This window comes from Schistocerca piceifrons, chromosome 3, assembly GCF_021461385.2.
Source record: "Schistocerca piceifrons isolate TAMUIC-IGC-003096 chromosome 3, iqSchPice1.1, whole genome shotgun sequence".
Lineage (NCBI taxonomy): Eukaryota > Metazoa > Arthropoda > Insecta > Orthoptera > Acrididae > Schistocerca > Schistocerca piceifrons.
Genome location: NC_060140.1, coordinates 108777275 through 108795097, shown reverse-complemented (window position 1 = coordinate 108795097; position 17823 = coordinate 108777275). Strand labels below are relative to the sequence as shown.

Sequence of the window (17823 nt, the reverse complement as noted above, 5' to 3'; positions counted from 1 at the left end):
CTTTTGATCATTCCATCCAAAGTATCTATTAAATGGCCATTGTCTCCTTAGGCACTTTCCTACACAGTTCTTCTCATTCCCGCCTTTCTCTAAATTCACCAACTCATTTCAGTACTTCTTTCTGTCCAGATTATCTTCTCAAACTTCCTCCACATCTAAATATTCTAATTTATACTTTCTTGTAATATGAGTCAACATCTTCCATAAATTTTTAAAATGATATTATGTTGCTTTTAGCTTCTTTTGGTTGAAAATGGCACAAATGTTGAAATTGCAATAGTAAAATAAAAACAGCAACAGGTAAAATCAACATGACATCATTTAAAAAATCTTATTTTATTTCACCTTCCTTCCTTACTGGAAATTTACACACATGTAAACAAACGGTTTGCATCACCACAATGTGTCGTGCAGGTATGTTGCTACTGGGACTCTTCGTGTGCCGACTGGAAGGTCGCTCTTGACATAGATTGTGAATACATACACACATAGTTACCATGAGCACCTCACTCGAATGGACTGCAGCATTTCAGCTGAAAGTAAAGCACCAGTACAGATGCATTAGGATGTCTTTGGAACAGTACAGCTGGGACCAATGATTGGGCACACATCATCACATTACCTGAAGAAGGCTTCTCAACCAGGGAAGATGCTAAATGTTGCACTGATGAGATGTGGACATGGAATTCGTTCCAACTGGCAGGTAATGTGGATGACTTACATTGCACGGGCTGTCCTTTTTCAACATGTGCACATAATGATCAATATTTAAGACTTTTGAGTCAAATAAACCATGGACTGAGAGCTCCAGAACTGAAATCAGCATGTATTGCATCAAACCATTAGGAGACAATTGCATGCATTACCAACAACCATGGCGAGCACCATGTCACACACACTCTACCACCTTGGATTCTGTTACATTCGGGCAAGAAATCGTGCAGAATGGACACCCCAGTACTGGTGTCGGGTGTAGTTTACAGAGAAACTCAGATCTGTTTGTATGCTGACAATCTTACACAAGGCGTTGCGAGACAATCGAGGAATATCAAATGCATCGAGCACTGTGCAACAAGGTGTTGGTGGAGTAATGCTCTGCCATGGCATTATATGGGGCCACTGTACACCTCTCATAGTTAGTGAGGGAAAAACCACAACCGATTCGTCTGCTTCTGAGCAAGTGGATGTTCCGTTACATGCTGACATTGCTCAAGAGAGTTGCGAAAAACCCCCATGGGAAACAGATTACATATATATGCATGCCCCAGAACTATTTTTTTGTTTCCTGGTCCATGAATTTCGAAAAAAAAGGCCTGACACAAAGCTTTGTTGATGTGTGTACAGCCTCACATGACACCATACTCCACAAAAAAAAAGACCAGGCTTTCTCTGACATATCAGTTTTTTCTTCTGGTTACATACTTTTCTTGACCATTGTTAATTCTGATTTTTATTACTTGAATTAAAATCATGTTGTTCTTGACCACACCACCAAGGTATTTGAACTATTTTATTTGCTCAATTTTGTCCTGCCCTATTATTATAATTACCTCCCTTTTCAATCTCCCAATGACTATTCTAATTCATTTTCATTCCATACTCTTGACATGTTGCATTCAAATCTTCTACCTTGGTGTTCACTCTTACTTCATCTGCAACTAAAAAATTACATCATTTATTTATACAAAAGAAAGTCGTGTTAGTTACACTATTTATAACTCAAGAACGGCTGGACCAATTTGGCTGAAAATTGGTGGAGAGGTAGCTTAGAACCAGGAGACAGACATACGATACTTTTTATCCCGTTCGACCACTATAAAATATGGTATAACAAAAACGTATCTGGCATGGAATAACAAAACGCAAATGTCAGCTAAAAGACAGCTGGACCGATTTGGCTGAAAATTGGTGGAGAGGTAGCTTAGAACCAGGAGGCGGACATAGGATACTTTTTATCCTATTCAACCGCTATAAAATGTGGTATAACAAAAATGCATCTGGCATGGAATAACAAAACGCAAATGTCACTATAAAACGTGGTATAACAAAAACGCAAATGACAGCTAAACATCTGTGGTTATCAGTATATATCATTCGAATACACAATCGTGCATAAACGTGAATTAGAGGCACTTAACCGAACACTGAAAGATCCACGCAATAACTCGAGATGTTTTGGAGGAGCAATGATTTTACTGTCTGGCAATTTCCGCCAAACACTGCCAGTACTTCCAAGATCTACGGCTGCAGACAAAATAAATGCTTGCCTCAAATCATCGAATCTATGGCGCTATGTGAAGAAACCTCAGCTGACAACAAACATGAGAGTTGCATTGCTTAATGATACATCTGCTGAAGATTTCTCTGAGCAATTGCTGACTATCAGTAATGATCGAGTACCTGTCGAAGAATCGAGCGGATTGATTTAATTTCCTCATAATTTCTGTAACTTTGTCTCATTGAAAGAAGAACTTATCAACAAAGTATTCCCAGACATCATTACTAACTACAAAAGTAAGGAATGGTTGAGTGAGCGAGCAATTTTAGCGGCTAAGAATAAAGATGCAGATGACCTAAACTACATAATTCAGAATGAGATCATTGGTGAAATGCATTCATTCAAATCTATTGACTTTGTAACAAATGTAGTTGAAGCCACCAACTATCCAATTGAATTTTTAAACTCCTTGGATGTGCCTGGCTTACCACCGCACAATTTATGCCTAAAAGTTGGCTCTGTAGTAATCATGCTTCGAAACACAAACCAACCAAAACTGTGCAACGGTACGTGTTTGGTGGTAAGTAAATTGATGAACAACATTATTTACGCAATTATACTCAAAGGAAAATTTGAAGGTGAGAAAGTTCTCATTCCGAGGATCCCGATGATCCCAACTGATATGCCGTTTGAGTTTAAAAGACTTCAATTTCTGATCTGTCTTGCATTTGACATGACCATTAACAAATCACAAGGCCAATCCTTGAAAGTTTGTGGTTTAAATCTGGAATATCCATGTTTTTCACATGGTCAATTATATGTGCCATGTTTACGGGTCGGAAGACCATCTGCATTGTTTGTTTTTGTGCCTGATAATAAAACAAAATGTCGTGTATCACAAGGTACTTAATTGAAGAGTGGAAGCTATGCACCAAAAAACATAAAGAATAAAGAATCATTAAAATACTTAATTTTTTTATTTGTATTTCCTAACAAAAAATTGAACTTAAAATCCAAAACCTGATTATTTATTGGCTTTAAGGCGAAACAGAGTTTGCCGGGTCAGCTAGTATACAAATATAATGCACTTGGACCTTTTTGCATTGACAGACATCCCTCCATTTTTCTGAAGACTATTCTTTAACACTCTCCTCTAAATATAAACATATGTAATATGAGAGTATGCAAGTTGGGCAATATGCACCTGTTGTTGCTTGATGAATCTTGTAGTTTATGCTTTGGTAAACTACTGCAGTTCACGAGAAAGATTTCAGCCAAGGACTGAAAAGGAGGGAAGAAAGATGAAGGTTTAATATCGTGGCTATGATTAAGTCATTTGAGAAGGAGTACAAGCTTGGGTTTTCAAATAAATCATTTGCCTTTAGCAGTTTAGGTGAAGCATGGGACACGTATGTCTGGAGGAACAGATGGATATTTGCAACACCAACTGCCCAAATGCAAGTCCAGAGGCTTGTTGTTGTGTCACCACACTCAACAAAATCAATGTTGCACTCAGTAGAATCTGGCAAACATTTCTCCCTTTTCTCAAAAAAAAAAAAAAAAAATAGTTCTGTTGAGTCATTCAGTTAACGGAATATTCACAGCTGATTATCATTATCATTTATGTTTCACATGTTAGTTACAATTTGCTTTTATTTTCTACCTTATATCTACTCTGGGATTAATATATTGTGTTACACTGATAGATAAGTTCCAGACTTTCTCTAAATATCTGGAATTATCACACATTTCGTGCACTGAAAACTATTGCCACACAATTGGTCAAATGCAAATGGAGAAAATGAAATTTCTGTTGACAGGAAGCCAACCATACAACTAACACAAGACCTTGTAATGTAATGAAAAATAAACAATGCCATTGAAATATGTTACCAAAGTGATTAATACATTAGGAAACGATCACACAAATACTATTCTACTTTAAAAACCTGTAGGTATAAATATATAGGATGGATTCAATTCCAGTATAAATCTTACAGGCTGTTTAGGTACATTTTCTGAGTGAGTCTCATAGGCAAATACTACAGGTGCAATGTACTATGATGTGATTGCTGTCGCTGCACGAACTGCTCAGTATAGCGTTATTATCCCATTCTTCCATTAAGTGAATCTACATACAAGGCACATATCAGCCAGTTCTCCATCAGAAAACTTATCCCCATTGACGTGTGTTACTATTACCATACAACTAACACTGCCAGAAAAACAAGCCTGAGACGGAACAGAGGTGTACTGAATGCATGCTTGAGGGTGAACAGTAACATGGGTGTTACTGTTGTCAGCATAAAGTAATATGAGTGGATGGAACACATTTGTTTCCAAACATGACACACAGAGTCTACCTCTGATTTTTGCAATGTTTTACAGATATTTTCAGTGCAACACAGATACAAAGACAAATGAAGGTAAGAAGTCAAACAAAATACAATTAGGCTATGCTGTCATGAGCCACCAGAGATCAAAGGTCCCTCATACCACAATAATCGGAAAATACTAGCTGAAGTCTAAATCAGAGCCAGTGGCAGTCATAGTGGGGTTGCTCTAATGCTCATAGTGTGGCAACGCATTGCTTTCTCTTAGCTAATGGCTTCAAGTAACCAACGAGAGGCGAGAACAGAGACAATGAATTTCTAGTGCGAAAATAGAAATGATTCTATCCTTCACTAGAGTCACAATATTTATGAAAAGGAAAGTTGCTACTCATCATATAGTGGAGATGCTGAGTCGCAGATATGCATAACAAAAAGACTGCCACAAATAAAGCTTACGGTTAGTAATGCCTTAGTCAACAATAGACGACACACACACACACACACACACACACACACACACACACACACACACACACACACACGACAGCAATCTCAGGCAACAAAAACCACACTGCGAGCAGCAGCACTGGTTCCTGATGGGAGTGGCAACTGGAGCAGGCTGGGTCGGGGAGGTGCAGGGATAATATGGTAGGGGTGGTGGACAGTGAAGTGCAGCAGGTTAGATGGAGGGCAGGGGAGAGGTTGGGAGGGGGGGGGGGCAGCAGAAAAGGAGAGAAGTAAAAAGACTGGGTGTTATGGAGGAATGATGGCTCTGTAGCGCTGGAATGGGAACAGGGAAGGGGCTGGATGGGTGAGGACAATGGCTAACGTGACTTCGTTAGTCACTGTCCTCACCCATTCAGTCCCTTCCCTGTTTCCATTCCAGCACTACACAGCCGTCATTCCACCATCACTACCAGACTTTTTAGTTTTCTCCTTTTGGACTGCCCCCCCTCCCCTCCATCTAACCTGCAGCACTTCACTATCCGGCACCCCTACTATACTATCTCACCCCCTTCCCGACCCACCCTCCTCCTTAACCTCCCCCCTCCTCCCCCCCCCCCCCCCCCCCCCCCCCGACCCATTGCCATTCCAATCATGCACAGGTGCTGCTGCTCGCAGTGTGGTTTCAGTTGCCTGAGACTGCAGTCATGGGTGTGAGTTGTGTTTGAGCGCGCGCGTGTGTGTGTGTGTGTGTGTGTGTGTGTGTGTGTGTTGTTGACAAAGGCCTTACTGGCTGAAAGCTTTATTTGAGACAGTCTTTATGTTGCGCCTATCTACGACTCAGCATCTCCGCTATATGGTGAGTAGCAACTTTCTTTTTCATAATACTGTTACATTCCATCCTAGATTTTCCAATGTTTGATCTTCACTATTGTCACTAATATTTTATTGTGTGTGTTTTTTTTTATGAATATGTTACGAATTATGAGGATGTGATTAGTTTTGGACTTAATACCACAGTTTCAATTGCAGTAGCTGAATATTTATGACAAGCAAGATTATTAATTTCACATCTGCGTAGCAATGAAACTCATAATTTTGCTTGTCACTAATATCTCGCTAACTTTTTTTTCCGAATATGGCGTGATAGTCGAGGATGTCTTCAGACGGGATCCCAAGAGAACAAATTAGATTGATAATCTCCACTGACACAAATATTTGACTGCTCTTTTTCCAAGTATGTCATAAATTAAGAGGTTCTAGTTTGGTTTGAATGTGACCGTTTGATTACGAGTTGCCTACATCAATGAATATGAAAGCTAAAAAACCTTACATTTGGTAATAGACTGAGTTGTGGCTTAGTCCAAAGTTTAGGTTAGGTTGCAATATGACAATTTTAATAGCAAAAATTACATTAATAATATCTGTTGTCACGTATACTTGTTTCTTCCGAATATATCATGAATTATGAGATTCTGGTTAGGTTGGGATCTAATAGCTTAAACTATTTGCTGTTTCTTCCAAATGTGTTACAGTTTCAGAGCTTGTGATATACTGATGTGAGAATGTGACAATATTCCTTCAAAACACATTGTCTGTCCACTGGTCTCTCATTGGTTGCATAAACCCAGGAGTTGACACACCCTCTTTCTTTCTCATCATTACTCATGGCAAGTACTGACAATACTGCAGCAGAAAACACATAAATATTCCGGTGGCTCTGAGCTAGATTTTTACCAAAAATATTCCTGGACGATCTCTGAAATTTTGTTGGTGGAGTTAGGTTTTACCTTGTACATAAAAGACAAAAAGAAATATTAGAAATCATGACGTGAACAAATGCCAAATTATATTCCATGTGTGAAACAAATTTTATTGGCAAGAAGCCGTCATTATTTACTTTTAATTCCCTACATAAGTAAATATCAAGATAGCGAGATCCAAATAATACCCAGCATCATTTCAATGAGTGACAGAAAGCATGTTAGGAGTTATAAATTCTATGAGTGCAGGAAACAAACAACAGTAAAAAACAAATAAGTGACAGAGCATGCATAAGTGAATGTGAAGGCACACACAGTTAATGCATGCAAAACAATAAAATTTAACAGCAGTAATGCCACCACAGTCTGAAAGTCTCCCCTCACCAAAAGCATAAAGGTATGCAGCTAACTGGACTTCTGCCAGGCAGCAAACATGGTGCACCTCCTCCCCACATCAAGGATGTTACTACCAATTAAAATGCTGTAATGGAGACACAAATTATGTTAGTAATAAACCTGCCACAGCAAATAAAAAAATCTAAATTGGTACAATCATTGACAACCAAATGGAAGTGAATATATATGTGAGTGAGATGCCCCTCTCCGAATAAACACACATACATGCAATGTAACAGATGTGTTGGAGCTCAGAAGGAGAGACAAGGCAAGGGAGGAAGAATGAAAGAAGTAGAGAATGCAAGGAAAGGGGGAGGAGATTAGAGGGGGAAAATGGCATATTGATGATATATATTTTCAGCCAGTATCAAGTTACAATTTTCACTAAATAAAATCAACTGAAAAAACCAGACCTGAACAGTATGAGAGGTACACTTTATGTACAGTTCTCTTACATGATATGTTAGCTATTGCAACAGGTTCCTCTGTATAACAGACTATAAATCATGTACAGAGCAAAATCAGCAATGTGCATTGTGTGTATCTTTTTAAAAATGATAATTTTGAAAATTTAAATAAAATTTACTTGGATATTAATAACTGGTATTCTGCAAACAGACTATCAATGAACTTAGATACAACACATTGCCTGCAATTCTGTACCACACAAGTGTTGATCACATAAGTAGGCTACAAACAACGCATGTGCGTAAATCAATAAATGAAGCACATAATTCTAAATTTATATTGATTTTGGTAAGAACTTAACTGGAAATCAAATGGTACAGGTGTTCTTTAATGATTAAATTCTGTAAGGTTTTTGTTCCAGATAACATCAGATTTTGGAGATGAAAATGTCAAAAAGTTGACTTATGTTTCCTGTTTCTGTTCACTAATGTCTTACGGCATCATATTCTGGGGTAGCCTGTCACTGAGGAAAACAAGTTTGTTGCAGAGACTTGCGCATTAATGATAATATGTGGTACCCACTACAGAACCTAGTATAGAAAACTCTTAAAACAGTTGTTCTTGTTGGAATGCAAATAATGGAAGGTGTGGAGGTAACAACACACCATGCAGTTGACGCACTGAGTCACTGATGGGTGCATATACAAGACTTAGAACTATACAATGTAAGCTTTATGGCCAGTTTTGCTTCAGGTAAAACTTCCGGGCTGAAAGGCCATGGTCGATATTTCATCTTCAATTGCACGAGGCATTTTTGGAGTAAAACAGTAACTGAACTACATTGAGGAGCCCCCGTATTTAAGCATTTAAAGAATAGCATATAGGGCACCACCATGTGTCACCTGATGCTGAGTGTGTGATTATCTCTGGCTGGCGCCATTGTTCTTATTTAAAGTAATCAATCATTGTTCTGTTGGTCCAAAGTCGATATCTCTATTTTATCTTAAGTAACATTATCTTCTTTTGTATTAAAATTATTATGGCATGTGTGAACCTTTAGGCCTCTCTAAGCATGCACATATGATAATGTGTTATCTCTGGTGAAATGCTCATGTCACTGAATTTTAGTTTCCATCACAGGTAACATGTTCTGCTATGGCCAGTTTGTCAATGTGTCCCAGATGGCAGTGACTTTTGTAGTCAGCTATGAGGAAATGGTTCCACTGTATACCTGCCCACAACTATATGGAATCTTATACATTCTAGATGGTGCCAGTCAATGTCATACACCTTTTTCGATTCTTAAGCACTCTTATCTTCTAGGTGGGTTTAACGGTCGTTTCAAACCTGTACATGGCCAACACTTTTCCAGTCTGATCCAAAATTTTGTTAATAAATGGGAGGAAAACATTTCCAGTTGGCGATTGCTGTTTCTCATTAGTCTTTCCTCTTATTTTGGATGGAGTGCTTGATCCACTTCTTTATTGGAAGATCCATTTCTCTTGAAAGCTGGCTTTAAGTGATTCAATTCAACTTGTAAATAAACTGCCTTGCAAACTTTATTAGGCCTGTCCACCAAGGTTTCAATGGCATCTCTTTTTTTTTTGGTCTTGCATGATGGCTGGATTTCTTATGGTGGTAGGGATCAGTTTGTGTAGCTTTCCTGTACACATCATGTCCCAAAGTCCTGTTTATCCACTAGATGAAAGATTCACCCAAAAAATTAAGTACCCCATTGCTCTCATTCTCCATAGCAAAATGAACTTTTGGGCTGAATCTTATTTCTCGGCTGTATCAGCAATATAATGAGTGGATGGGACTCTGGGCTATAATGAGTACTGGAAAGCTACACACACTGATCAGAACCTCCATAAGGAATTCAAACATCACCCTAAACAAAAAAATAGGTTCATTAAAACCACTGGTGGATAGAACTAATAGAAATTGTTAATGGGATTATTTAAAATATGAGTTGAATCACTTACGGTCAGGTTTCAGGAAAAATGGTTACTACAGTAAGAACGTGGATTGAGCACACTGTCCACGAAGAGAGGTAGCAAGGACTAATGAGGAACAACAGTCACCAACTGAGAATTTTTCTTCTTGCTTATTAACAAAATTAAGATTGCCCCACAAAAGTGTTGGTCAAGCATGGGGTTGAGATGATCCTTAGACCCACCAAGGTAAAAGAATGCTTAAGAATGGAAAAAAGTTGTATGGGATCCAATAGCAACACCTGGGGGTGTATAAAATTCTATGTAGTGGTGGGCAACAAAAAGGACTGTTAACACCCACTTAGCCGAACACAAATGAACTGCCATCTGGAAAATACTGACATTTCTGCTGGAGCAGAACCTGTTTTCTGTGATGGATACCACAAAATAAAATTCAGCAAGATGAGCACTTTGGCAAAGAGAACAAACTGTAATACGCATGTACCTAGAGGAGCCATAGAGATTCATAAATACCATCATAATTTTACTGGAAAAGAAGAGGCTGTTAGGTTACATAAAACAAGGATGATGACTCTGCACCAACAAAATGACAATTGATTAGTTTTAACTGAGAATGATGGCACCAGCCAGAGATGATAACACTATCAGCATCACTTGACAAATAGTGGTGTGCCCTATGCAGCTCTATAAATGTGGGGCCTTCTAGCAATTGATGCAGGTGATGTCTTACCTTGGAAGATGTCTCCCACAGTTGGAGATGAAACTCCTGAAAATAGTTTTATACTGGCTGAAGTCAGGTTGTAAGACTGAGTTGGGAGTTATGCCTGGATGGCTTAGTTGGTAAGAGAACTGCCTATGAATGCAAAGTTCTGGGTTTGATCCTGTTCCAGTGCACAGTTCTAATCTAGGCGGAAAGTATCTTCTCAGTCTTGCTCAGCTTCACAACTGAATGGTGAGCTGCTACCTTTACTCCTTCCACTAGTTCTTTAAACTGTTGGCATACCTGCAACAGCCTCACAGTACTTTACAACCTTAAGAAGTTTGTTATTAACAATTAGCCTATTCACTTTTCAAAAACATCAGTAGCATTCATGAAAGATTTTGATGCACTATGCAGGAGAAACGACTTAACACTATCCATCACTCAGCCTTAGAGTGGCAGAGAAAGGAGCGAGGTATTCTCGCATAAAAGTCTTTTACCACCAATACAGTGATGATGAGGATGTAATGAATAACAAAATTACTTTTAAACACAAAGTGAATTCACATCTGCTTAGGAGTCCTCCTGTTACATAAAAGAGTTTCTCAATTAAACTACAGGCTAGAAGATAGGTGATATGTGATACTTTAGCTGGCCAGTATTACAATGTAGGCAGTTTATCAGCTAGTCAATAAGATGTATTTCTGCACGGTGGCATAACCTAACTGGTGCTCTTCCAGTGAGAATACAGCATCTTTTCAGGTACAGGTTTCCATTCCAAACTCACCATATATGCCTACTGAAGAAAGTGTTCATGGAAACATTTTGTTTCACAGTGAGAAACTGTAAACATAATCCATGGAACAGAAAGAAAGCCTAGTAACTGTTACAATGGGACGTACCTTATCCCATGTGCCTCACGGTGGTTTGCAGATTAAAATGTGGATGTGGAACATGCTACATAATAATGCAGCAATAAAAAGGAATGGTTAACTTATTAGAATTTCAATGAATCTGTGGCTAAATGACACACAGTCATAAATTTGTCAAAATAATACTAACATACTGAACGACAGATTGATGGGAAGAATTAACAGGAAGTGTATTTCCACCCATGAAAGAGGTAGCATACAAAATCCCTATTTGACTGATATTTGCCAAGTGATCCCCAGTCTGGGATTTTTTTTCAGATACAACAGATTGATTGGTTCAAATGGCTCTGAGCACTATGGGACTTAACATCTGTGGTCATCAGTCCCCTAGAACTTAGAACTACTTAAACCTAACTAACCTAAGGACAACACACACATCCACAACAGATTGAGAAGGTCTAAAGAAGAGCACTACATTTGGTCACAGATTCATTTAGTAAGTGCAAAAGTGTCATCAAGGAGCTCATCCAACACTAGTGATATACAATAAAAGAAGAGCTTTGTGCACCACTATGTTTACGATTAATAGCCCAAGAGTATGGTTCTAGAAGTGTGAATCAACATACTACTTTCTCCTGACAATGAAGCAAAATTTAGCGAGATTCGAGATCATATGAAAAGTTGCCAAAAGTTGCTCTTTTTGCACAACAATTGTGACTAGCATAGGAAAGGGAGAAAGTGACGAAGGTTCACACAGGAACTTGTTGCAGTCGGCGCATTTCACATTGCAAATAAATGGACTTGAGCTATAAAACAAGTATGGCAACAGAAATGGAATAAAAGGTAGCATACAACAGACAGTTAAGCATAATGTAAACATTGGTGATAAACAATGTTGGCAGATTCCAAATTAACAGAACTTCTACCACTATACTTTTGCAGCATATAAACAAACACCCATCAATAATGCCACAAGTTTAGTGACACATTTATAGGTGAAGGTAAACAAATAATTATGTCCTTGCAGGAAGACTGATCTGTTAACAATATTGTCTCAAATCAAAAAATGACAGCTTAAAACCCAGTATACTGCACTAAAATTAATAGGTTTTGCAATGCAATGATTACATGTGAAAGGAAGCTTTCAGTTGGGGTCTCACAAAGGAAACCACATAAGATTCACTTTGAACGATTACAGAAATGCTTAGTTGATTCAAATACGGGTGATCACTTAACTTCATTAAGTCGAGCACTTCTTTGCTATTTCACTTGTTTTAGTAAATGAATGTCATAATAAGAAATAAGTGACAATACCAGAGAAGGAAAGTTGCTACTCACCATATAGTGGAGATGCTGAGTCGCGATGGGCACAATAAAAAGATTCACACAATTAAAGCTTTTGGCCATTGAGGCCTTTGTCAGCAGTAGACACACACACACACACACACACACACACACACACACACACACACTCTCTCTCTCTCTCTCTCTCTCTCTCCCTCTCTCTCTCTCTCTCCCCCTCTCCCCCCCCCCCCCCTCTCTCTCTCTCTCTCTCTCTCTCTCTCTCTCTCTCTCTCACGCAAACGCAACACGTCTGCAGTCTCAGAGAGCTCAGTGTAGTTTCAGCCTCTGAGACTGCAGACGTGTGTGCAAGTTGCATTTGCGTGCTTGCGTGTGTGTGTGTGTGTGTGTGTGTGTGTGTGTGTGTGTGTGTGTGTCTACTGCTGACAAAGGCCTCAATGGCCGAAAGCTTTAATTGTGTGAATCTTCTTATTGTGCCTATTGCGACTCAGCATCTCCGCTATGTGGTGAGTAGCAACTTTCCTTCTCTGGTATTGTTACATTCCATCCTGGATTCTCCATTGTTTAAGAAATAAGTGAAGACTTTCTGAGAAAAATGTAGACACTGTGCCAAAGGAAAGCATCAATGGCACACTTTAAAATTTGACATTTTGTATAAAGATCCCAACCATATGTATGGAGAACTAGTACAAAAATGTCTGATGTACAATGTTTATATTTCATTAAGCAGCAGATGAAGAAAGGCTTTCGCTCTACAGTCAACAAATACATGCTACAATCTCTTTTGAAAAGTTGTGTGTTAATATTAATAAAAAATATTGTAAGAATATGCAGTGGGAGTTATAAAAGGCCCTGTTCCTACAAATACTGTAGATATTCACACGAGGATTGTGAATTAATAATATTCATGTACCAAATATGGCTTGCATTTTAGCATACACAATGCAATCTTATCTGAGATTCAGTTAAGACAAGGTTTTAAATAATATTTGTAATGGGCCTTTTTTAGTTTTAACCATGCTTGTGAACAACAAAGTGCTATGCAGGGTGTCCCATTTATCTTGACCAGCTTCAATAACTGTTTGTCCAGATGCAAATTACAAAATGTTTCAAGCAAATGTTCTTTAGCCGTCAGGGGGACATCAATCAGCATGATTGCCTTCGTTGTAGCTCTGTTTTTTTACAAAGATATGAACAGCGGTATGATTTTTTTAAATGGCACCCTGTATTTTTTATTCGGTAATTCATTTCCTCTCCTAAAGACCTATTCAAAAATGTATCACAGTGTACCATTCACCGAAACACAATGTTATTAATTACATAACACAACACTGACGTTGACACTCCCAGTGCTTAGTGCACGACTTGGGATAATGGAACACACCCACGCGCTGACGGTGACAGAGGACAAATGTAAACATAAGTAGAATGCACACCCGTCATTCCATCAACCATTATCAATTGAAGAGTTGTGTGAGTAGAATGTACACCAGCGAAGACAAGGTAGAAATGCAACTCACCTATGGGGAATGTAAGTTAGGAGAACAGTAATTGCAATACTGCTTTCTTATGTACAGGTACATTTAGTACAGTAATTTAGTCCTTTAAAATACTGTTGTGTAGAGTAGACATACAATAAAGGCTGTCCTTCCTACAAACTGCTTCAATATAACATATCTTTTACTGTTGCTGAAGGTATGCGAAATGCTATGCAGGCAGTGGAACTGTACAGAGAGCAATATCCTGACAAGAACCCATCTTCCCGATGGATGTTTTCTCATCTTGTTGCGGCACTTCATGAAACAGGAAGTTTCAACCCACAACAACGCAATCATCGTAGCACTCGTGCAGACAAAGCTGCCGAAGTTACTGTTCTCTCTTTTACTGTTATGAATCCACTTGTGAGCACATGACAGCTTGAACACAGGATTGGCATTCCTAAAACATCACATTCTTACAAGTCACCAGTTGCATCCTTACCGTGTACACCTACATCAATAATTGCATGGGAATGATTTCCAGAATCATGTACACTTCTGTCAGTGGGCACAGCAGCAAATCTTCGCCAAACTGAACTGCTTCTCCAATGTTCTATTTACCGGTGAACGTTCCTTCTCAAACAAACGACAGGTAAATACAAGGACATCAGCGTCAATGGACAGTAAATGTCTGGTGTGGGATGCTTGGTACTACAATTACTGGCCCCAGCACATAATGCCTTGTGTGCACGTCATGTTCTGAATCAAATGTATCCTGCCAGATGGATTGGTCGAGGAGGAATAGTTGCTTGGCCTGCTAGGTCTCCTGATTTAAATCCTCTGGACTTTTTTCTTTGGGGATGCATTAAGGACGTTGTCTATCGCGATATTCCAAAAACTCCAGAGGACATGAAGGAATGTATCGTGCTTGCTTGTAATTCTCTTCAACAGGCAACACTGGAAGCAGTAAATAATTCTTTCATTCAACGAGTGCACCAGTGTATCGGTGTCCAGGTCACCACTTTGAGCACCTTTTAATTTTCTACTCCTGTACAATGGTACAGGAGAGTGAAAGTCAGTTTTGTGTAAGGCCTATGTTTTTACTTGGTTTTCATTTGTCTTCTGACAAATCCAGCAAGTGGATGAGTTTGTAGTCCTGGGCTGAAAGTCAACGTTGTGTTACGTAATTAATAACATTGTGTTTCAGTGACTGGTACACTGTGATACATTTTTGAATAGGTCTTTAGGAGAGGAAATGAATTACTGAATAAAAAATACAGGGTGCCACTTAAAAAAGTCATACCACTATTCATATCTTTGTAAAAAACAAAACTACAAAGAAGGCGATCATGCTGATTGATGTCCCCCTGATGGCTAAAGAACATTTGCTTGAAACATTTTGTAATTTGCATCTGGACAAACAGTTATTTAAGGCGGTCAACATAAATGGGACACCCAATATATTATGTGCAAGTAAAGCTTTTAACCATTGTAACAAGTTTTGCTATGAGCAGGAGGAGGAGGAAAAATATGAAAGTTTAGATTTTTGTTACTTCATAGGGCTTCAGTCTTTCAAGATAGCATCCATATGGAAAATTATCTTTGTGCTCCAGGGGCACCAAAGAATTTTAGACACTGTTACTTCATGCTATTTTCAAATGCTTACCCAAATAAAAATCTTCATTTTTCCAGTATTTGCCTCCCATGGCACATTTTTCTGTTGTATTGAATCTAGACTCCAGGGCACTCAAGGCCCCTTTGCTTACAACATATCCTGCTTGGCCAATATTGTACAACTGACCCCAGAATGTCAAAGCATGGCCCAAATAATGGGGGTTTCTATAGTCAAGCGGAGCCACGTAGTATCTCAAGTTTTCTGGTATGACAAACATGTCATCAGGTACAAAGAGGACCCACTGCATTTGATTGCCATAATTTTTCCATATGTGCCGAATGCAGTCACATAAAAAGTGCCATGAATTTTTAGGCTTGAATTGTACAACTGGAAAATCATTAAATTCCCGAGCACTGAAAAATATTAAGCGGTTACACTTTTTACCCCATGTGTCCTGCAAAGCTTTTGCATTTTGCACTTTCTTCATAAAAACAGCACATATTATGGACACTTCCTTATTAAGATACTCTGCTTCTGACACTTTTGTCTCTTTTCCGTAACTAATTTCATCATAATCTATTGAAAATCGAGATAAAAACTTCTTGCTGAACCAGTTTTTGTACGGATGAATAACAGTTAGACTAAGTGAAAAACTGTTTATGGTATAATCCTCTTCCATTTTTATTAGTGAAAACGCTATGTTCATGCCTATCAGAAAACCAATCAGGAACACAATATTTTTGTAGCTGCAGATGCTGGACATTATGGCAGTTTGTGGTTAGCATTCGCTCTACAATATTATTAAATCATAAATGTATGTACTGTATGACAGAATGATATTCACAGCTCTATATTAGTTCATAAATGGCCAAACTGAAACACAAAAAGGATTTTATCACAATTGGTAACATTCCACAAGCTTCGAATCCTTCGAAGTTTACAAACACATTGACAATTGACAAGTGACAAGAAACAACGCCTGTCAAAGTTATTCCAAAAGAAAGATATCACAATTAAATAATTCACAATTTATGCAAAACTTCGTCTCACAAGTCACGAAGTTCATACGATTCGCTTTTTTGGTTGCCTATGATAAGTTTATTAATTTATTCATCCAAAAACCTTTGGAGATTGTGGGATACGTCACTGGTTCGCCAATATTGCCCCCTCCTCCACACACACACACACACACACACACACACACATATCTGGCAGCAGAAAATTTCATACCTTTCTTTATGGCACAAAATTTCTCTTCATAATGGATCCTAAACCATTAATTTCCTTGTTTGGTCCTATTCCAGAAAAAACAGCACAATGATTACAATGTTGTTGCCACGTCTCAGCAATTACAATTATTCAATTCACTATCAGCTGACCAAACAACGGGCTAATGCTGATGCCAAATCCAGACTACCTATGAGACAGGATCCAACTTTCGACCCTTGATAAACACTGTGCTTTCAAACAGACAACGCCATGCAAAACGAAGAGTTCCCTGTCACTGCATCTGTAATTGCGAAAGATACAGCTGAGGACGTATTTCTCAAACAATTTATGAAATACATTCACCAAGGTTGGCCAGAATGCCTCTCACTCCACTCTCTTCCAGGATTCTGTGCACATTTTGTGCTGGAAAATAGGATCTGGATGGCATAGGCAATACTGATGCTGACATTGGACGATGACGACTAATGGGTGGTTATCCCACCATCACTGCATCAGCGTGCCATATACTTCCTGCATGCTGACCAATGAAGGATGACATGCATGAAGGCCCTCACAAGGTGGCATGCCTACAGGCACATATGACATTAGAGAACAGCCTGCTCTTATGAGACCTGTGCCTCAACCCAGCCGGCACCCCACAATGGTCTCACACCTGGCCAAGGCTCAGCATCTATGGGAACTTGTTCAGGTGGACTTCACCAGCTTCTTCCTCAGAGAGATATGGCTCGTCGTCATAGCCTCATTTTTCCAGCTTCCAATGTCAAATAGTACATCAAAAGAGACAATAAGCACCTTTACCATAGAAGGGCACCAAAAACAATAATTTTGGGCACTGGCCTTCATCCAGTATATTTCAGGATTTCTGCTCTCTGAACAGCATAATGCACTTGAGTATAATGCCATTCCAGCCAGCTTCTAATGGTGAAGTTGAGCGATCCATCTGCACCTTTGACGTGTGGATGTGGAAAACGCTGTCAGCCACACCCAAGGTCAAAGTCCTGGCCAAGTTCCTAGTCTCCTACAGAGTCACACAATATAGGGGCGCAGTTTGGCAGAATTGCTGCATGGCCTCTGTCAGTGCCTCTGGGACCTCCTGACGCCTACAACAG

The 17823-nt window shown here is 39.0% G+C and overlaps 1 protein-coding gene across 1 annotated transcript in view; it reads right to left on the bottom strand.

Moving 5' to 3' along the window:
* Positions 1 to 16432, bottom strand: part of LOC124787902 (glycoprotein-N-acetylgalactosamine 3-beta-galactosyltransferase 1-like) — a 44088-nt gene extending 27656 nt beyond the window's left edge. Inside the window, exon 1 of the mRNA XM_047254884.1 lies at positions 15536 to 16432. Within this exon, the coding sequence (XP_047110840.1) occupies positions 15536 to 16247 (712 nt within the window). The 5' untranslated portion in view covers positions 16248 to 16432. The remainder of the gene's footprint in view (positions 1 to 15535) is intronic.
* Positions 16433 to 17823: the final 1391 nt, after the last annotated feature.